Below are 23423 nucleotides of genomic sequence, written 5' to 3'. Positions count from 1 at the left end.
GCGCTGATATGGGAGCACCGGGAGATCAATACAGTCATGGTCAGCGCGTGTTGTCCTACATGATCTACGAGTATCTAGCTAGTGTAGTGGGTCGGTGATCTCTAGACAACGGACGTCTTTCGTTCGTCGAGATGGCCCCTCGATGAGCTGTGGGCGTGTAATATGAAATAAAATCGATATATTTTACCAAATGCTCGCGTAGGTGGATTGATGCCCACTGTGCCGTCGATACTCAGAGCGCAGATGTGTCCGATAAATTGCTAATAGGCAGAATTAAGTTAATCTACAATGTAGTCAAACATTTTTCTAAAAATATACTCTGCATGGGAAAACGTGCGCGAATGCTTATTTTTAATACTATATTTATCTACCTAAATAGAGTCAGCAATTCAATTGTTGTAGTAACGTAAGGATTTATCCAAGAGGAAGTTTTCGGCTAATTTGTCTTAATGACAATGATGATTTCATGATTGCTGAAATAATACTGCGAGTTTTCATTTTAGCGTGGGGACTAAAGCCTGAAAACTTTTGTGAATGTACCGAGCAGTGGATCGTCCGGTGATGACAATGGTGATTGCATTGTTGTCTACGTAAAAAAAAACTTCACTCTTTTTTTTACTTTCACCTGACCGTTGTCTGTTTGTCGGTCTGTAATCAAATCATGCAAGTTAAATTTGATCCACTTCCCGGTTTCCGATTGAGCTGAAATTTGGCATGCATGTATAAATCGGATGACAATGCAATATTATGGTACCATCGAGCTGATCTGATGGTGATGATGGAGACAGGAGGTGGCCATAGGAACTCTGTGATGAAACAACTCAACCTAATTGTGTTAGGGGTTTTTAGAATTGTCTCGATGAGTATTAGTTGTCTGTCGTAAGAAAAGTACAGTCAGCGATAAAAGCTTGTACCAAAAATGAAATTTTTGCCAAAAACTTATTCGTGTTCCGTACTATAAGCGGCAAAACACTTAGGATCACTCGTTTGTCTGTCTGTTGTCTGTACTTCTGTCACAGCTAATTTGCCCCGAAACGACTGGACCGATTGAGTTGAAATTTGGTATCACATAAGAATATTGTAACTCGGTGTCATAAGAAACGAAAATAAATGATTTTTAAACTTGGCAATGATTTTTGGTGGGATTTGTAATGAGAATATTTAAAATGTTTGCACATGTGATGATATTGATTTCTTTGAAGATATTCATGAAAATAGACAAAAACCGACCAATCAAATAAATACTCAAAAGATGAAGATGAGAAGGTGAGCAGTATTTGTATTGTATTTTCTTGTATTGTATTGTACTAAGATAAATGGAGCTTCAAAATGGATATTTAAATATCGGAATTCGGTTCTCCGAAACAGTCCGGTCACGTATTACGATACGATTAAGAATCAGGAAGCCTCGGCGTTTTAGTTGAGCTTGATATTTACATAACAACATAGAATCCGGCTTTAATAGCAAACTCCACGCCAACTGCGTGTTTATTCAATTGAACATGATCGAGTGCGATGAATAACCGTCTCGAGGGTCCATTCCAATCCTGGGCTACTATTCGTGACACCTGACGAGCGCGTCGCCTCGCCTCAGACCACACGTATAACAGTTAACAGCCGTAAGAGCCATTAATAATTCTAGTTTGAATTTGTTGCTCGAGATTCGCGAGAATACGATTAACAATTGACTGATTTTTTCGATGGCTGTTAAATACGGCCTTTATCTATGCATATACATAACTATGTACTTAATCATAAAACTGAAAATCAACAATATCTAGGTACCTACTAAAATAAAATAAATCACTATAGGTGCATATACCATCGGAGTGTTTACCCAATTCTGGAAATTAGTGATACGAGTTCCTTTTCATTAGGTAACAAAGACTTTAATTAGGGCTTTAACAGACGAAAAAAACTTGGGTATCGCCCTATGTCAGGGGAAATCCTGACGTAGGGCAACCGTAGTGCACGCCCTCTACTTTCTCCGGCCCCGAACTGTCGGTTTTGGTTCGAACTGTAAGGTTGTACAACCCTTGAATCCCTTAATTATAGCTGGTCAACCAAATCTTGTCAGTAGAAAAAGGCGCGAAATTCAAATTTTCTATGGGACGACATCCCTTCGCGCCTACATTTTTCAAATTTGCCGCCTTTTTCTACTATCAAGATCTGGTTGACCAAGCATATATACCAATAATAGTAACGAAATAGGTTGTAGATACTATTCAAATAATATCCACTAGGGATAATGTGTTACAAAATCGAAAATCTGTTTACGATTAGGAAGCCAAAATCTCTAACCCAATCAAGGCAAGTTCTTCTGAGAAAAACTGCAAACTCTTAGATATATAACTGCTACATAGATACTCGTACCACCAGTGGCGTAGCTAGAGGATATGGCGCCCGGGGCAGGCACCAAATTTGCGCCCCCCCCCCAAACGAAATGAATTAACGAAAGGATTACTTTTTACTTATTAAAGTTTGATTTAGACAAATAAGTGTTTTTTTTAGTCCATCGGTGGCTAACAAGCTTACGACTCACCTGACGGTAAACGGTCACCGCATCCTATGGACGTCTACACTCCAGGGGCGTTACATGCGCGTTGCCGACCATTTTAAAACTTATACACTTCTTTTTTGTTTTGGAGATCTCCTTAGACTTGAAGATTCAATATCGCTTGTAAGTTTGGGATCGTAGACTATTCATAGCGCGCCTTTGGACTGATTTGAAGGGACCAAGGTTTCTAGATGCTCCTGCCCAAAGGTCACAGCAGTACTCTTTATATGGGATCTGTCCATGGTCGTACGCAGCATTTTTTAAGGGGTGGGGCAGAAGTAGGGGAGGCTGTGGACGTTGTAACAGGGTACGGTTGAAACAGAGATTCTTAGCTTATGGTCAGAGACCAGGGTGGGACAACTGCCCCACCTTGCCCCACCGTGGATACGCCTATGGATCTGTCTGCCCCAGAGTAAAGTATCGCCTCCTTTTATTGAGCACACCGAGTTTTTTGGATACGAGCGCAGCCTACCCAGCAAGGTGGCTACGAAATTATTGGACGTCACTAATGGAGATGTCAACACCGAGGCTCGCAATACTCCCTGACATGGGATGGGTTGTGCCTTAAAAAATGAGGTTTTCTTAGCGGTAAACGCGCAAAATTGAGCCTTGGTGGGATTGAATTGGACTAAATTCTCCCGATCCTATACCGAAACTCTGGATAGAATACTCTCAATACCTGACACAGGTTTTTCACGGCATTCTAGTATCACAGAACGAGATGTTGGCACGGCATGTGTTATACAGGTTGGTCCAAACCTTGCCGTCCAAATTTTTTTTTTAGATTCCTTACGCTGTAGGCTATCAGAATATGTATGTTAGCCGACTTTTCGTAGTTTTCGAATTATGATTTTTATTGTTAGTACTTTTAACTTTTGTTGAGAAATTCCGGGGTGAAGCAATTATTTATTTAAAAAAAACTATTGAACTTTTTTGAATATTTCTTTTTGTAACATACCTAATCCTTCACAAACGGCGCAGTTGCTAAAATCAGCATCCTCACTTGGCTGAGTTGGGGAAAAAAAGACAAACTTTTACGTTCAAGCATGTCAAGCTTAGATGTTGCCCTTACCTAAATAAATAAAAAATACAAGCGATTTCAAGGACTTTTGGTTATTTCAGAAACTGCTAGACCCTACGTTTTTTTAAAAGGTCAAAAAAGTGATACTTAATAGTCATAATTTGTCAGAGTCGCCGGCCAAAGGAACTCAGGTGGAAAGCTTCCAAATTAGTAATTCATTACAAAAATCCTCTTTTGTTATTTCTATTATTATTTTATTGGGTCACTTCCCCATCGCTATTTCATGTTATCAGTGCAAATACCACGAACAATTATTAGAAGGCATAAAGGAAACGCAAAGCTTCACCCCGGAATTTCTTAACAAAAGTTAAAAGTTAAACTCGAAAACTACGAAAAATCGGCTAACATACATAGGGTATATTTTGATAACCAACGACGAGGATTTAAATTTTTTTTTTATGTCAAGGTTTGGACCAGCCTGTATACAGGATGGCTAAAAAATAACTGCATTTCCGTTGCCAGGGAGGTTTTGGGATTATACTGAGCAATTTTTACTATGAGACCTACCCCTAAGTCTTTTGGCTGGTCCATTTTCTATGGGAGGTCTTTTGCCCATTTTGGCGCCCCCCCTTGGACGGCGCCCGGGGCACGTGCCCCCCCCAGCCCCCCCCTAGTTACGCCACTGCGTACCACACATCTATGGAAATAATCAATGCAATTCAGAGAAGATAAATATTTATACAGTAGGTACCTAGGTACTTCATATTGCATTTGTTATTATGCATATGCAAGGTTTGTTGAACTTGATGGATTATTATTCTTCATTACATACTTTAAAAGGTATAAAGATAAAAATCTACACGATGATGGGACATTGTAAATACAGTGCTCTAAATTAAAATGAAATGTATCCATCAATTAAATTAAATTTGTCTGTATAGATAGTGTATACTTATTGAATAGTATTGGGAGACTATCCTCATAAGTCCAAACGATTGTAATCGTCTTGGAACGTCACTACGTTCCACATAATACATAATGGACACTTCCATTCCATGACTGTAAGTGTAATACCTAAATATGTTTGAGATCTGTCGTCGAATGCATGCTCTGTTGCCTGCGACGGATAAAACACGGCACGTAAAGTTATCTGTGACTTGCTCCTACCTAAATGAGCTCCAATTCTTTGAAGTAAACATACTGGGTATTTCGTTTGTAGGCATAGCGCGGTACCATACATAGACTGCAATTATTACATGACATACGCGTGTGCAACTCATTTTACGACATTGTGTAACTGTAATTTATAGGTACTTAGTATAATGAGTGAAACTATTTACCTACATAAGTCAATATTTTTTCCGACTGACGCATTTCGTGATAATTATTTCAAGTTTCAACACTTTACTGATGCAACGGGGATTCCCCGTTGAATATCTATTTAAGGTCTAACATGGCAAATACACGCACCACTTAGATAAGGAAAATGTGTAACTGATATGATAACACTACGAAACTAACGAAGCTTTTAAAGATAAATATAAAGTCCTTAAATAAGTCAAGCGTTATAGAGACGACAGAGACGTTTATAATTAGCGAGTTTTAGTTCTTTAAAGCTAACCGGTATCGTACCGCTAGGACTCAGACCCTGACCTTTACATTCTCTGGCTATTAACATTTTTTTGTACGTGCCGGCGCCATTTTCGTAATGCCGCGGCGTTGCCACGTACGCTTTCTTAACGAGTAGAAGAGCAGTGCTCCTTGGAAATTACTGACACGGATTGCGGGCTCATCCACGCAGAACTCGTGAGCCGCCGTGACAGCACCCCATTTAAAAGGCAAATGCGGTCACGATGCTCTGACGCGGATATGTCATGCAGATATCGACGAGGCTTCAAGCTTGTGCAACATCAGAAGTGTTGCTCCAATCGGTTAGAATCGAACCTTCAGGCGAACCAGTACAAATGCGCTCTCTGATCATGTAAGGATTGTATAGGATATGAAGGTCTCAGTTATACAGGTTTTCTCAGTGTTCGAATAATCTTTCGATTATAATACACACCAGCAGCCAAGAAGCTCTCTCTTCGCGACGGGCGGTCTAATATTTGGCTGCTCTGTCGTATAGACACTTAATACATATTTGAAGGCCAGCCACGAAAAAGCTATATGATATTACGTAGAGCTCTGTATATGATATTCTCAATCGATATCGCGCGGTATTAAAAGAGCCGAAGTTACGAAATAATGCGTCTAGAACTACGAAATAGTTTGTGTGGGAAACTTTCGGTAGGTACCAATAAAATTAGGACCATGAAACTTCTTCAAACTTTACGAAATTCTGTTAACTTTTGTGTGAGTTGGCGTTATGAGAGTATCCTCCTAACAGCCATACAAATGAAAAATTTAAAATTTGCCACTGAAATTTGAACCTGTAGTATAAGAAAAAGAGTTGATTTCGCGTTGTTTGAAAATTTAACGAAACAAAGCAAAAGCCACTCTTTTCCAATTGAATATGGTTTAAATTTCATCGAACTGAAGAAGTACCTACTTTAGGTAGGACCTTGGGCCTTAGGAGGTTATAATTTAGAGTACAGAGAAACAAACTTGGTTTGTTAGAAACTGTATATTTAGGTGCATGCATTGTTGTAGATTAAAAAAAATGCATTTAATTTAAGCCCCCATAATTATACTCTTGTTGAGCTTTTAACAACCGAGTTCCTCCATACATAATATTTAGTTAATGTGCGGGGTTCACACAAATTTGCCTATTGTTTTCATTGCTAGCCAGAACAACGTTCAAAGATCTCTCTTTTTCATCATTCTTAGAGCGTTTCTCCATTCTCGTAACAAAGTACATACAAGTACATGACCAAGCAATAACAAATAAGGCGCTAAAGATTTTCTCTGCCTGTATACAAATCTACTGTTCCAGGTACCTGTGGTAGCTATATAGTAGCCACCCACATTAACGTTACATGGTGTGACTTGTTCTTTTCGTTACGAGTAATTAGATAAACAAAGCTTTAACCTACTACAACGATTTATGGAGTCGAGTAACACGCGTAAAGGGGCGTTTACACTTCAGTCAACAGTTCTATGCTAAAAGTATGATGTTGTCATCACAATCAACTTATTGTTAGTGATGGTACTTCAAGACAAAGACACAAATAATGATCAACACCAACACTGCTGTAATGAAGAACAAGAATTGATTTTATAATACAAACAAATTTTAATTTGTAACTAGGGAAGAAACCAATTAAAGAAATATTTATTCAATGCGTGTTTTTTATTCTGCCGTGAATGAAGAAGACGGCGGTTCCATTCCATCCAAAACCGGGGCACGTGCTTGGTCAATTTTTCTTTCGTATAGGTATGACATCTGTTTAATTTTTTATTTTAATATATACTTTTCTCTTATTCCAGAGTTAGTGGTGCGCGGTTCCGGATGGTCCGGCGCGCGATGCGCTGCTAGTCACGATGGTGGGCGTGGGCGTCGCGGAGGGCGGCGGCGGGCCCGGTCCCGCGGAGCCCTATTACGGCGAGTACGGCTACCCGGAGCCGTACTACGTGCCCGAGATGTGCCCGCACCCGCAGCATCCACAGCACGCGCATATGTGCACCGTGCATGCCGAATACGGTTAGTACAAGTTCACCTAATTACCCTGAGACTTTAAGACACCGTAAGACCCATGCATGAGTTAGGAACCTACTAGGTCGCTCAGCTACAGACAGAACATTTCATAATACTTGTTATAGGTGCCGATTATTTAACAAAATATATTGACCATATAAGGATATCAAACATTATGGGACACATTGCACATTCTTTTAAGAGAAAGGCAGTGGCGTCCGTTTATCAAGCAAAGTTGCATTAAATTTCCTACTTAACATTTTCCTTTAGAATGCAAGCCGACAGGTTTAGTTAAATACCCCAAATGAATTAGTTTGAATTAGGAAACAGTCCCTGAATGCTCTTGAAACACGAGCGACGAGTGCCCCACAAACTTCAGCCGGTGGGTGTTAATCTCAAACACGAGTAGAGAATGTTGAATGAGATTCGCTATTTGGAGAATTGAATCCTATTGTGTAGGTATGTATTGCCTATCGTTCGTTAATCGGATGATTTATGAAGTATAATTGATTACAGCTGCAATTGAATGTCCGGTAAAGCATTGTTAATTGTAGTTAAAATTAATTAGAATGGAATATTTCTGGGCGATTACATCAGCAGCCTAATTTGGCTTTGTTCGCTGGCATGCTTTATTCAAAACCTATATGAATTCTGTTACTAAAAAGAAAGAAATAAACTAATTTGTATCAATTACAGAAGATCGGATACGATGCTTTCCGTTAGGAAATAAAAACGATTAAAATAAATAATAACAATTAATTATTCAGTTCTGAAAATAAAATTGAACAATTCCAAATACCTAATTAAATTATTCCGAACTAGTAAGAGCGAGTTCCCTGTAAGAGATGAGTGCTGTGCATACTGTGCATGTGTTATTTTAAACGTCATAATATCACAGAAGTTTGACGTTTAAAACAACACTTGCACACATACAAGAACAAATTAAATTATTTTCAGAAAATATTAGTATATCGAGTAGTCACACTACTATATAAATTATAAACTGAAATAAATGTCATATACTAAGAAAAAGTGACCCAAGCCTCTAGTGCCCCAGGCTGGAATCGAACCAGCGTCCTCTGCAACAGGCACCTACCGCGATAGCAGAGGACCCTGGTTCGATTCCAGCCTGGGGCACTAGAGGCTTGGGTCACTTTTTCTTAGTATATGACATTTATTTCAGTTAACACTTGCACAGTCTACGCTATCAAAATTGCTGCCAACTTACCTTGGTCTAACTAACTCTACTAGAGTAATTTATTTCTGTATTAATTCGTGACGTTTTGATTTTGGTAATGTTGATAAGATTTATTTCTACGACATTTATCATAAAAAACGAATAAGAAATGCAGTGGAAAAATCCAATCCAAGTACAATGTACCTATGTTGGCATGTATTGTGCTTATATGATGAATTAATTGGCTGGGTTTTTTTTCTAATTACATACATATACGCAGCGATAACATTTAATTTTGCAGTGGTTCTGCGACGCAAAGATTGTTCACGACATAGGTATTTTTGTTTAACATGCAACAAGGCATAATATGTATGATGTATATAATAGTATACACACACGTAGGTATTTTACTAATTGCACTGTTGTTAGTTTTACGACTTTCGTAACTTAGCCTATCATTAATTCTAATGACTTCTAAGACAATAGCTAGGCATATTATTAGGTACTATACATTATTATTAGACATATATATTATGTAGGTATAGGTAGTTATACTTGGTCAACCAGATCTTGTCAGTAGAAAAAGGCGGCAAATTTGAAAAATGTAGGCGCGAAGGGATATCGTCTCATAGAAAATTAGAATTTCGCGCCTTTTTCTACTGACAAGATTTGGTTGACCATCTATACATACTTTTATTGACGTTTGAGTTTGGCATAGCGAGTTTGTGAAAATTGTCTAAATTTATTTACCACGCGATAAATTTAAAAGTTGGTTGAAAGTTTTCTTATATATTCGATATTTAAAAATAATACAAAAATACAACAAATAACTTTAGCCTAGCCACAAAAAGAAAAGGCCTACATTATTATCTTAACACATCAGCAATAGCGAATTACATTACAGTTATCATTACAAAGCTTTAGCATTTTAGCGTTCAAAAAACGGCCGCCATAGATATGAAATAACGGAACCACTTCTCGAATCTGCATTCATCCAATTAACTTTTTGTTTTTTTCGACATTGACACGGCGCCCCCGTTCCGGCTGGTGGCGCTGCGCTTTATGAATGAACGTGTTTTGGATGTTCGTAGAAATCCGTCTGCGGCCTCGGATAATGTCTCTTTGTGGGATCATCCACTTTTATTCGCGCCGCTGCCGCCGGTTCGGAAACGCGCCGCATAGTTTAGATTGGGGATGGCATTCTACCAACCAAGCACTGGCGAGTCAAAACGCAAAAGGTCAACCAGTGAACAATGAAGGCGCGTCACACTACGTGTTCAATTGAGCCATGCCATGCCTCCAGGAAGAGCGTAGCATAGGCAAATGGTCCCTGTACAATGTTCCTGTAAGCGTCAGATAGGCAGCGATTCATATCTCTACTGGAGAGAACACGCGCGTATTAATTAATTATTACCGATTTCGAGATCAGACTACGCTGGTGCCTAAGAACTCGGCTCCCCGTGCTTGCGTATTCATTGAGAATCCACGGCCAGCAATGCAACTCACTCAACCGCAGGCTCTTGAGCAACGCCACGGGAATCCCGCGACAGCCTTGGCGTGCTTTGTTTCTTGAGTAAATGGATCTTTTTTACTTCGCCATTAATTTGAATACAGCCAGCTATATTGCATGCGTTATTTAACGTCCACGCAGCTGTAGTTTTGCGCGCTTCATAAAATTATTAAGGTCACTCAGCTGGCATTTCAACCAAGCATGAACGCTTATTACGATCGAGTCAGCTTTATCACTTACATTGTTGAAATGTATTCATATTTATTACTCAAACGCAGATAGCTTTCTAATATTTATTGTCACTAATAATGTAGGTACGCATGATGCATACGTTATTGAATCAGTACAAATAGATACCATAACCAAAGCCATAACGCGAGATTTTAGTTTAGCATATATTCGCGAACTCGATGTAGAGATATGAAGGTATATTATATTTAATTTGATACAATATACAGTTTAATTGGAGCTCATTAATCAGTCCTTGACTCCTGCCTGTTATAGGCGATTGGAACGCCATGTCTGAAATCTGAATGAACGATAGAAGTGCTAGAACCCACAAACGCAGCCACCGTGACCGTCCGCGGCCGTAAAGGCCCGTGAATTGTAAACATTGTTTAATTTTGTACCTACATACTCGCTAATTCACTATTTCTATTATCAGATAAAATTAGAAAGTGACATCAGTAAATTGAAAACGTAACATGTTAAACATGTAAACAATACTTGCACGATAACGGCCGCCAGATGACACATGGGCTTAAAATAGAGTAGTAGGTTAGTTCTGAAAGCAGCGACATATACTTAATTAGCCTGTAGGTACGAGTAAATAAATATCAACATGTGCCTATTTCAGTAAGCGCATCTGATATCTACGAGTACAGTGGTTAGATAGATTGATAGAGTTAACAGACGTTATTATGTATTTATCTACGCTAATATATTAATACATACTTAATTAGATTTGAGTATATTAATTTTAATTAAATGTCTCCCTAGAAAAAAAATAGTTATATTTTTAGGGTTCCGTAGCCAAATGGCAAAAAACGGAACCCTTATAGATTCGTCATGTCTGTCTGTCTGTCTGTCTGTCTGTCTGTCTGTCTGTCTGTCTGTCTGTCCGTCTGTCTGTCCGTCCGTATGTCACAGCCACTTTTCTCCGAAACTATAAGAACTATACTGTTGAAACTTGGTAAGTAGATGTATTCTGTGAAACGCATTAAGATTTTCACACAAAAATAGAAAAAAAACAATAAATTTTTGGGGTTCCCCATACTTCGAACTGAAACTCAAAAATTTTTTTTCATCAAACCCATACGTGTGGGGTATCTAGGGATAGGTCTTCAAAAATGATATTGAGGTTTCTAATATCATTTTTTTCTAAACTGAATAGTTTGCGCGAGAGACACTTCCAAAGTGGTAAAATGTGTGTCCCCCCCCCCCCCCTAACTTCTAAAATAAGAGAATGATAAAACTAAAAAAAATATATGATGTACATTACCATGTAAACTTCCACCGAAAATTGGTTTGAACGAGATCTAGCAAGTAGTTTTTTTTAATACGTCATAAATCGCCTAAATACGGAACCCTTCATGGGCGAGTCCGACTCGCACTTGGCCGCTTTTAAGAAAGCCATAAAGTGAGAATGTAAACAATTTCGAACAAGTGATTTTGGAAGATATGCTGTATATAGAGCTTAAACGAATAATCTATGATACTATGTATTACTTTAATATGAAGATTGGTTAATGGCAAAATAATGAAGGTTCCATTTTCTTTGTAGCAACAAGTATAACCTGTATAACCCAATGGAAGTGGTCTTAATGTGTAACACGTGCTGTATATTATTTCTTCGCCACCTACATTGTAAGCTGCGAATAGGGCAGAAAGGGTGCAGCTAGGTTAGTGGTTGCTTTATGTAGTCACGGTCGGTAATGATAATAGTAACTAGAACACTTGATAGTGGAGCAACATTGCAAAATGTTAGTAACCCCTACTTCCATAGACAAGACTGGGTACAGAATAAATATAGCTAAATAACAGTCATAGCCGTCGTAAGTACTTCATGTTCTGATAGTTTACATTATTAGCAAGTTGAAAACCTTATACGATGCCTATGCTCGTTGTGAGAACGATTTATTTCAATGAGTCGGTCTCTTAAGACTTTTTACACTTCCCGATATATTAAGTAAATAACAGGTAGAGGGGCAACTTCATTTAACTTTTACTTTAAAGCGCAACTTAAGTCGTGTTTCAGTAATGTCTAACCGTCCCATTCCTGACAAAATGTATGGGATTTGACATTGACCGTCAGCTTTGTGACGATTGCTAACCGGCTACTGTATAGTACTAGTGACAATTAATCTTAGAATAACAAAAATTGTTAAAAATTAAAATTAGTATGGGTAGCACATCGTAACTGGTGAATTTCCAATATGACTTGGAACTCCGGTAGCCGTTTAAGAAGTGTAACACTCTTACGGTAGATGTCGCTACGGTCCCCTTGACCCATAATATGGTGGAAAGATTTGCTGGCTATGGATGAGGTCGTGGTGGCTCAGATGGCAGAGCGCTGGAGTATCGATCCAGAGGCCGTGAGTTCAAGTCTCACCCAAGACAGTAATTTTTCCACTTTTTTATTCTAAACTTAATAGCATCGTTCGCAGACGTTTCTGCTTGTTAAAAATTAAAATTAGTGACAATTAATGACAAATAGTTTTCACGGGATTCTTTCAGAGTCAAAAAGTAGGTGCGACGACGAGCGAAGCGAGGAGCAGCGTGTCAGATTAACCGTGACTAAACATTGATCAAACAGAAAAGACCTTATTGTATTAAATTGTATACACCTAATGTTAATTAAAAAAAACTTTTATTGTGTTATAAGTATGTATGTGTGTGTGCACCAAGGCACTTTGCGAAACCTAGTTTTGACTAAAAAAATCTAGTTAAATCTAGTTTTCACCAAGACCTTACGTGGTATAGGTAAGTACTAGTTTTAACTAGTGAAAATGCGTTTTTACTGAGGCGACTCGTAAAACTAGTTTTAATTATCATGAAACAACCACTGCTGGGCAAGGCTTTGCTTTAAGATGCTCTACAAACAAAGGTCCCCAGCGATTCCCGGCGATCTCAGTCTTCTAGTAGGCCTATGCACAAGTGTCGAGGTTTCTTCATACTTTAACAGCACGTTTCTGGTGTTCCAGGCGGGATGCCGGTGGTGACGTCGGCGACGATGATGCCGCCCATGCTGCCGCCGGTGCTGGACGAGAACATGCGCCACTACCTGGTCCACCAGCACCAGCACCCGCACCAGCACCCCCACCACCAGCCCCACCACCAGCCGCACCACCAGCCGCACCATCAGCCGCCGCCGCCGCATTACGTTAGTATAATAATAAAATAATATTTTAAATTCATTGCACATTTAAAAAAATACAACAGGTGGACTTAATGTCTCTAGGCATTCAGTGAACCATAAGGCGAAACAGAAATGTGTCCAAGTGGATGGAGTGAGAAAAAAGTACATATCTAAATTATGATCCCGACTTGTGACTGGTTATTAGGTACCTACGTTTCGAAAAATATTTTCGTCGTAGACCTTTCATGTTGCTGTGTCAGCATGCATATCTAATAATTATATTTAAATTAGTGGGTAGACTAGTAGTAAGTAAGTAGTTCTTCTATTTTATCCAACCTATTCACAACGAATGTCTTTTAATGACGCAGGAAATGTATTACTGTAAAATGGGGTGAGTAGGGTCAAAACTGAAATTCAAACCTTCATAACATTTTATTTTTACATATGAAAACTGAATGGTGTATATAATAAGTGTTCCGGACGTTTGTATTTTAGTTTTTATTTTATTTTGGGTAGTTCCATTTCATAACTTTGACGATAAAGAGGAATACCCACCTCACCCCGTAGTGCCTCGTATTTGGGGTGTGAGGGGTTTTCATACAAAGGTGATTTTGGAAGATTGTTGGATCGATTTTTTTTATTATGCGTATTACTATAGCTCCATTTTAAATTGGAATACATTATTTTTGTAGCAGTAGCCTTAAAGTCCCTTCTCACCCCCCTCTCAAACCTTCTCTCCCCATTCATAACCCACCTCTCCCCGCGAAACCTACTCACCCCGTTTTACGGTATCCAGAACCAGATAGTGGTATTAGTGGTAGCACTCCAAAAGTACATAGGTACATATATGCATTACTCAAAGTTATCCCGATGCGTTTTTGTACCTGAATCTAAAAAACATTTGACTCACCATGGCAAATTTACCATAAATTTTATCCAAGGACTTATGGTACGAAAAGCGTCATTTCCACAAATTATACGTAACAGTAATTAATCTAGAATTGCAAGTGAGTTTAATACGTTGCCTAATTTGTATGCCTTTGAGTTGAAGGGTACCCTGCACTCAGTGCACCGCGTAGGAGTCATTCATTACAATCATTACCGAAGCAGTGTCGTACAGTGAATGAATTAGGTCCTTTGTAGAATTATATAACCCTAAGTTTCGGCAGAATGTCACTTTTCGAGCCGATGTGTAGAGTCTGTGCGGAAAGAGAAGAGTCGTGGAATGTAGGCATGATGGGACCCAATCAATACGTTCCACGACTCTTCTCTTTCCGCACAAACTGTAGTATGTTTAGTTTGTTGTCCAAATTACCTTAATGATGTCGCTGTTCCCGACGCAAACTAGATAATGCTAGTCTTTCATAGAGCCTATATAAATTGTCACATATCAGAATAAATGATTGCCAACGTAGCAACTCAATAAAGACAGACAGCAAGTCAATAAAGGCTGATGTGGGTACATGTGAGGGGTTAATTTTTATGCCCAATTACCTTATAATTACTTAAGTATGTACATGCAAAGAGAACACTCTATTCTCTTTGGTACATGCATGACGAAAAAGCACTTCTTTTATTCAGATTTAAGTATCGTATGTCTTGCTAAAGCTTTGGATTCCTCCAAAAACGGTGCCGTCATATGACGGCCGTGATATAGCGGCAGCAAAAGACGGCCGTCTTTACGGTGGCGACATGTGGAAAGTACCACGGCGTCATAACACACCGTCATCCACCAAGGTCAAAGCGGCAAATTTGAAAAACGTAGGCGCGATGGGATAACGTCCCATAGAAAATTTGAATTTCTCGACTTTTCCTACTGACAAGATTTGCTTGATCATGTATGATGAAATATCAATATACTCTATATCTCTATATTATATATAATATAATATACTTGGAGGATGAAATATCATCAGAAGAGGAAAATAATCGTAGTACGGAATCATTTATTCAAATCTCGTGTCATTTATTCAAAATGGCGTCACCGCTATCTAATAAAACGTTCACGAAACTATCGACAAGGTCATGACGGCCGTCATCTTACGTTAAGCTTTGGATTCCTCCGAAAACGGTGCCGTCATATTACGGCCGCTATATAGCGTTGACTGACGTCACTAGAACGTTGTCTATGTAAACAAGATGGCGCGGTTTCCTAGACGGCGTTACGTTACGTTGATTGTCAACGTAACGTAAGATGACGGCCGTCATGACCTTGTCGATAGTTTCGTGAACGTTTTATTAGATAGCGGTGACGCCATTTTGGAATAAATGACACGAGATTTGAATAAATGATTCCGTACTACGATTATTTTCCTTGTCTGATGATATTTCATCCTCCAAGTGAATTATAGATGATCAAGCAAATCTTGTCAGTAGGAAAAGGCGCGAAATTCAAATTTTCTATGGGACGTTATCCCATCGCGCCTACATTTTTCAAATTTGCCGCTTTGACCTTGGTGGATGACGGTGTGTTATGACGCCGTGGTACTTTCCACATGTCGCCACCGTAAAGACGGCCGTCTTTTGCTGCCGCTATATGACGGCCGTCATATGACGGCACCGTTTTCGGAGGAATCCAAAGCTTTACGTTGACAATCAACGTAACGTAACGCCGTCTAGGAAACCGCGCCATCTTGTTTACATAGACAACGTTCTAGTGACGTCAGTCAACGCTATATAGCGGCCGTAATATGACGGCACCGTTTTCGGAGGAATCCAAAGCTTTATTGGGTTTTTACAAACCGTGACGCAATGCCCCAATATTTGATATGTTACAAACTAATAACAAACTGGACCTAGTTATGGTATGAAGTAGTTTTAATAGGCGCCATCAAGAGTAATTGCGCTGTGATAAAACCAACAGCTTTAATTATAAATTGTAAACCATGACCGAGCCACGATAGCGCACCTACAGCATTCTAGATTTACGTCGAGATTGCTATCTCGAATAAATATATGGTTATGCGGTTTGCATTGTACAACGAGTAGTAGATTTCTCATGCAAAAACCATTTAGCGTTTCTCGGCAAAGTTGAGCTCTAAAGCTGTCATTTAGCCGCGTCGGTAGCTAAGCTGGCAGCGGATATTCTCGTCGGCTGCCATGTTTAAGTTCACTGGCCTACCAAGGTCGGTGTTGATATTCTTTTTAACAATCATCTTAGGTACTGATAATAGAGATCAGCTCGTTATATAGAGGATAAACACAGGACACCGGCTCCGCGCATCACAATGCTTAATTAAGGTACGTAGGCCGATTTATGGCATTATATGATGCCAATAGCATGCGGGAGCCAATTTATGTTAACGCATAACTACGTACTACATCTTTGTCTGGTTTGCCTCTTGCTAAATAATTGTAAATGTTACCACGGGAATGGGGAGAAATATTAATTACCGTGCATTCAGCAGATTCGCTAGCTATTGATTCGGTTAAATTGTGTTTTTAGGGTTCCGTAGCCAAATGGCAAAAAACGGAACCCTTATAGATTCGTCATGTCTGTCTGTCTGTCTGTCTGTCTGTCTGTCTGTCCGTCTGTCTGTCCGTCCGTATGTCACAGCCACTTTTCTCCGAAACTATAAGAACTATACTGTTGAAACTTGGTAAGTAGATGTATTCTGTGAACCGCATTAAGATTTTCACACAATAGAAAAAAATCAATAAATTTTTGGGGTTCCCCATACTTCGAACTGAAACTCAAAAAAATTTTTTTTCATCAAACCCATACGTGTGGGGTATCTATGGATAGGTCTTCAAAAATGATATTGAGGTTTCTAATATCATTTTTTTCTAAACTGAATAGTTTGCGCGAGAGACACTTCCAAAGTGGTAAAATGTGTGTCCCCCCCCCTGTAACTTCTAAAATAAGAGAATGATAAAACTAAAAAAAATATATGATGTACATTACCATGTAAACTTCCACCGAAAATTGGTTTGAACGAGATCTAGTAAGTAGTTTTTTTTATACGTCATAAATCGCCTAAATACGGAACCCTTCATGGGCGACTCCGACTCGCACTTGGCCGCTTTTTTGAAAAACAAATTATAGCCAGCCTTTTATGAATGTAGTATACCTTTGGGTATGGTGCTTTACGTTTACGCACACTAGCGTCCCAACCCCTCCTCCTGCCGCAACCCCCCCTTTTAGTATGAAATACCAGTCAAGCAGATCTTGTCAGTAGAAAAAGGCGGCAAATTTGAAAAATGTAGGCGCGAAGGGATATCGTCCCATAGAAAATGCATGATTTTTGGATGATTTTATGGGGGGGTCAAAAATCGTCGAAAATATGTAGATGACGTAATTTATGAACAGCCCCTATTGCTTTACAAGAGCGAATAAAACTGGAGTCCAGACGAGGCAATTTTTCGTCAATGTGATGAAATTGTCCGATCGAATCAGGCCGTGCGGACGCAAACGCCAATTTGTTCCCCCGATCAAATCAGCAGGTGCGGACACAAAAATGCCAATTTTCGAAGTTAGTACATATCTATGGAATGCAAATTGGTGATTAAATTGTGTACGTGTGGACGCTAGATGAGATTGGCGCCAATTATTTTCCTGATAAATCGGTCGATTTGCCCAGCTATAATTTTGAAGAAGAAGAAAAAAAAAAGATAAGTTGACATTGACATCTGTAGTAACGTCACTCTGATCTGACATTGACAGGACTAAAGCCGTAAAGCAAAGCGCTCGCTTGGTTTGGTTTGGTTTGTTGAATTGTTGATATGATGATATGTCGATATGGAATCGATTTAGAATTAGAATATGTTGATACTGTCGACATTCGTGTTTAACTTGATTTCTCACACTCTTATATTGCACTTATATATTTTGAAATAAGTATCGATTTTTGTTTTGTGAAGCAGTTCACGCTATTCTGTTAAATACAAATAAGCGTTTTTGCGGTTCTAATTATTATAGTATTCCACTGTGTTATTTCAAACAAACAATAATAATACTACAATGATATGAACACCGGGACAAAGTTGACGCTAAAAATGAATACGTGTTCACCTTCTGTGTAAACAAATTCCATTGATTTGTCATTTCGCGTGTAAATCAAACACAAGTACAGCGCGGCAGTGTTGTGTTAAATTCTGTTCATGCATTTACGATTACGGTGGAATAATCCTGACATTTTTAGTGTATTGTATAGTGCATACTTGGTTAGTGTGGTTGGTGATGTACTTATCGTAGCTATGTTATACCTATTGGTGGATTGCGATAAAGCAGTTGGGGAGTTGAACGTTATCGCCGGCGAGCGCCGATCGGCGGATACGTGGCGCTGACGTGCACCAAAATAATTATAAAATACGTATATAATTTAGATAGCATGACAAATCCAGAGGAATCTCAAGATCCTTCTAAAACAAAGGTTAGTTCAGTGCAATGTTATTGTTTAGTAACCAGTTTCTATATTCAATTTGCACCATATGTCAAGGTGAGAATCATGTTTGTTTCTTATTATTGTTTTTGATAAGATTGGAATTTTAGGCTTTTGGATTGTACTTGAGGAAATTGTAAAATGATTCTATTAAAAACACACCATGTATTTTTCAAATAGATAAGTTATTCTATTAATATGGTAGCTATAAAGCCACTATTATTACAATTAATGTAATTATCTCTATTATGTTTATTCACTCTTGAAGAAAAATTATAAGTATTATAATTAGGTATTACGAAAATTAAGTGAAACGAATATTAAAATTTACGCAATTAAGTCCCGTTTTACAATTAAATAATGTGTAAAAATCGTGAAAGTTTAAATAAGTGCAATTATAAGTCTGTTATAAATGTTAATAGAATAATGTAAACCACCTATTTTTATGATTGCAGGGACCGGCAAATGGTGCGGGTGGTCCCCAGCATTTCTACGGGCCTGGCTACCCTGCTCACTTCCACCATGTCCCACCGCACCACATGCAGCACTCGCCACCTCCCCCCGTCTACCAGAAAGATGAACGGACACAGAGAATGCACTCCAAGCTCAAACAAAAACTGGAGCGCAAACAGACCAATAAAAATAATGGTATAGGTAAGTTAATTTCATACAACTTTAGTCAATTTTAAGTCTATACTGGTTCCAAAATAATGTAACCTCTAGCCGCCCATATGTCAAACCTTGCCAAGCGAAATGAAATTTTATTTTGTCAACACAAAGTTCAAAATAGAGGGTAAACAACATTATTACTTCTTATTATTTTAATAAAGGGTGTCTATCCTCTGGCCGCCCAGAGGCCTCCCGTTCCATTCTAATTTGAATCTTTATTTTCACAAATCAGAATTGAATTTTTATTGGCAAGGCCTGGGCGGCTAGAGGCTATAGTTTAGTCACGGCATTCGTGTTTAGTTCCAGAAGCGAACTCGGGCGGCAGCACGCCGTCGCTGTCCCCGCGCAAGGAGCTGAACGGGCGCGGCGGCGGCGCGGGCAGCGGCGGCAGCGGCGGCGCCTCCTCGGGCGCCTGGTCCGAGGGCGAGGGCTCCTCGGCCGGCGCCTCCGTGCAGGGCGACGACGACGACACGCAGGCGCTGCTCGACCTGCTGTCCGCCACGCGCACGCCGCAGGTATAACATATGCTACGCACGCAACCTACATGGGACATATTAGGGTATTTTCCTACTAGTCAAATCCGTTTCTTTTTTAGAACTGTCGAAACGATTTGCTAATATGGAATTTGTATGAAACATTACACCGTGACGTCACGGTCAACTCAACTACTTTTTTTATATTTCTATCCGATTTATTAAATAAGACTTGTGTTTAAAAATAACTGCTATCTATGTTTTTCTAATAATTATCTGGTGCTTTATTTCATGCATAGTGTGAAATAATTGATTTTAAATACAGGAAAATACCCTTTTATCATTTCGTGTGTAGTGGAGGCGTTTTTTTTAGATTAGAGATGATAGTAGATACAGATTACAAAATACCTTTCAAAAATCCTTCAGGCAATTATCCATTTCAGAATTTGTGGAATTATTCTGTATTGCGGAAATTAGAAAACCTTGGAAACAACTCACGTAAAAATCTATTTCCTAAACCTATATTGAAGTCCAAAATTGTTATCGTTTTTGTCTCATTGCTTGTTTCTGTAGTAGGTATGTGATATATCTGAGGGCAGTACAGTGAAAAAAATCTAAATTTTGTGCAATGTAATTAATGGACGACCCCTTATCTGCTATGATTTTACCATTTCTGTAAACGAATAGTTCTCATCGAGTTAAGTCAGTCCACTTTAAATTTAAATGTTTTCTCAGGTGCTATACATAATTTAATGTTTTGTTAGGTGAGCGACATGACCCCAACGAGCGCGCTAGTGCAGTGGAACTCGCCGCTCCCGGAGGGCGTGACGCTGCCCAACGTGGAGCTCACGTACGACCTGCTGCTGGGCGACCGCGGCCGCTACAAGGCCATCTACAGCGGGCCGTCCCTCTCGTGCCGGTTGGTAGCTCCTTGTACACGACAATTTTACTTTTTTCGCAGGTTAAATTCGCTTTCCGATGCTTTAGCACTCAAATTAATAACTAAATCTAGTGGTTAGACATCAATTTCGAAAATAAACAAATAACTGTAGTATGTGTACTATGCCTCACCCACACACGTACGTAGTGGTAGTATATAATAGCATGTACGCGTTAGTTTAACAGAATATATTCGTATTTAGACACCAACAGTTGTATCATTGACGCCACACCTTACATGGCGACCCTGCCAGTGCGGCCTCGCGCTGCACTGGCAGCGCGCTGCTCCTGCCTATACTTAAACTTATAAAACCCTTGAAATGAATTTGTATTGATATATGAACTTGTGTCGTGTTCAGTATTATTTGAGCAATAGTTTGCGTTTGCAGCGTGCGCGACCTGCGGCCGGGCTGCGAGTACTCGGTGTGCCTGCAGATCCGCGCCGGGCAGGCCACGGGCGGCGCCAGCGACGCCGTCACCTTCCGCGCGCCCGCCGCGCCGCCCGAGCGCCCGCCGCAGCCCCGCGCCACCCAGCGCGCCCGCACCTCGCTGCTGCTGCGCTGGCAGCAGGCGCAGGTACGTCCGGCCTGCCGATTAACGAGGACGGTGGGATATCAAAAACGGACCTGTGTAGTTTTATAATTGAGCTCGGTTTCAATGCATCTTCTGTTCGCAGGACAACGGCGCGCGGCTGACTCATTACATCCTGGAGATGGACGACGGGCAGGGCTGGCGCGAGGTGTCGCGGCCGCGCACTCGGCAGCACACGGCCGGCAACCTGCGGCCGCAGACGCGCTACGCCTTCCGCGTCGCCGCCGTCAACGAGTGCGGCCGCGGCGAGTACAGCGACGAGTGCGTCGCCTGGACCGCCGGCGCGCCGCCGCCCGCGCCCCGGCCGCCCGCGCTGGCCGCCGCCGCCGCGCACCAGCTCGCGCTCGCCTGGGAGCCGCGCAAGGGCGACGAGCTCTACACGCTGCAGGTCGACGACCCCGCGCAGGGCTACGGCTTCCGCCCCGCCTACCACGGCGAGAGCGACGGACACACGTGCACCGACCTGCGGCGCGCGACCGAGTACCGCTTCCGGCTGTGCGCGCAGACCGACGACGGCCAGGGGCCCTGGTCGCCCGAGGTGGCGTACCGCACGCTCGCCGAGCGGCCCGCGCCGCCGGGCCGGCCGCAGCCGCGCGGGAAGATCCTGCCGCGCACCTTCCGGCTGCGCTGGGAGCCCCCGGCCGACGACGGCGGCGCGCCCGTCGCCTCCTACACGCTCGAGCTCGACGGCGGCGACGGCTACCGGCGCGCCTACTGCGGCCCCGAGCGCGAGGCGCACTGCGACCGCCTGCAGCCCGGCACGCCGTACCGCGCGCGCGTGTGCTGCGCCAACGAGGCCGGCGAGAGCTCGTGGTCCGCGGCCGAGACCGTCGCCACCGAGGCCGCGCCGCCCGGCGCGCCCGCCGCGCCCGAGCCCGCCGGCCCCGCGCGCGCCACGGCGCTGGCCGTGCGGTGGCGCCCGCCCGCCTGCTGCGGCGGCGCGCCGCTCGCCGAGTACCGCGCCGAGCTGGCCGCGCCCGGCGGCGTGCGCCTCGCCTACTGCGGCGCCCGGCCCGAGTGCGAGCTGCGCGACCTGGCGCCCGGCACGGCCTACAGCCTCACCGTCACCGCCGTCAACCGCGTCGGCGCGGGCCCGCCGTCGGCGCCGCTCGACTTCACCACCGCGCCGGCGCCGCCGGACGCCCCGGACGCGCCGACGGCCGAAATCCTCTCGGCGCGCTCCGCTCGCCTCGAATGGACCGCGCCGCGCGACAACGGCGCCCCCGTGCTCGACTACCGATTGGAGATGAGCGCGGCGAGCGCCGACGAGGCGGCGTACGCGGAGGTGTACCGCGGCCCCGACACGAGCTGCGTCGTCGACTCGCTGGTGCCGTTCTCGCCATACCTGTTCCGCGTGTGCGCGACCAACGCGGCCGGGCGCGGCGCGTGGTCGGCGCCGCGGGACGCGCTGACGCCGCGCGCGGCGCCCGGGCCGCCCGGGGCGCCGCGCCACGAGGCCGGCGCCGACAGCCTGCGCCTGCACTGGCGGCCGCCCGCCGACCACGGCGCGCCCGTGCTGCGGTACCGCGTGCAGGTGGACGACGACGCCTTCGAGACCGACGGGCCGGCGGCCGAGCGGCTGGTGGAAGGTCTCACTCCCGACACCGTGTATCGCGTGCGCGTCGCCGCGCTCAACGAGCTCGGGCTCGGCGAGTGGAGCGAGGAGGCGCGCGCCGGCACGCGGCCGCCGCCGCCCGAGCCGCCCGCGCTGCGCCTGGCGCAGGCCGCGCACAACTACCTGCGGCTCGAGTGGGCGCCGAGCGGCGGCGAGGGCGCGCACTACTGCGTGGAGATGCGCGCGGCGGACGCCCGCGAGTTCCGCCCGGTGTACCGCGGCTCGGCGCGCAGCTGCAAGGTGAAGAAGCTGAAGGAGGCGAGCGAGTACCGGTTCCGGATCCGCTGCTCGGACTCGCGCGGCGGGTGCGGCGGCTGGGGCCCGGCGCTGGCGGCGCGCACGCCGGCCGCGCCGCCGCCGGCGCCGCGGGCGCCCGCGCTGTCGCTGCCCGCGCCGCGCCAGGCGCTGGCCGTGTGGGACGCGCAGGACGACGCCGCGCCCACCACCTACGTGCTGCAGTGCGCGAGGGGGAAGGATGCCATATTCAAAGAGGTGAGG

General features: G+C 43.0%; 1 protein-coding gene across 2 annotated transcripts in view; it reads left to right on the top strand.

The window, feature by feature from the left end:
- The window catches only part of LOC134648309 (fibronectin type-III domain-containing protein 3a-like), a 77011-nt gene that overhangs the window by 52114 nt on the left and 1474 nt on the right, over positions 1-23423 (top strand). Inside the window, exons 2-8 of one of the 2 annotated variants that reach the window (XM_063502801.1) lie at positions 7005-7218; positions 13103-13281; positions 19094-19292; positions 19608-19822; positions 20545-20699; positions 21109-21295; positions 21396-23417. In XM_063502801.1, coding sequence (XP_063358871.1) covers positions 7059-7218; positions 13103-13281; positions 19094-19292; positions 19608-19822; positions 20545-20699; positions 21109-21295; positions 21396-23417 — 3117 coding nt within the window. In that variant the 5' untranslated portion in view covers positions 7005-7058. Of the gene's footprint in view, positions 1-7004; positions 7219-13102; positions 13282-18364; positions 18630-19093; positions 19293-19607; positions 19823-20544; positions 20700-21108; positions 21296-21395; positions 23418-23423 lie in introns of those variants that run through there. The other variant, XM_063502802.1, reaches the window with a different exon arrangement.

This window comes from Cydia amplana, chromosome 5 (genome assembly GCF_948474715.1).
Source record: "Cydia amplana chromosome 5, ilCydAmpl1.1, whole genome shotgun sequence".
In the NCBI taxonomy this organism is placed as follows: Eukaryota; Metazoa; Arthropoda; class Insecta; order Lepidoptera; family Tortricidae; genus Cydia; species Cydia amplana.
This window is presented reverse-complemented; position numbering and strand designations above follow the sequence as displayed.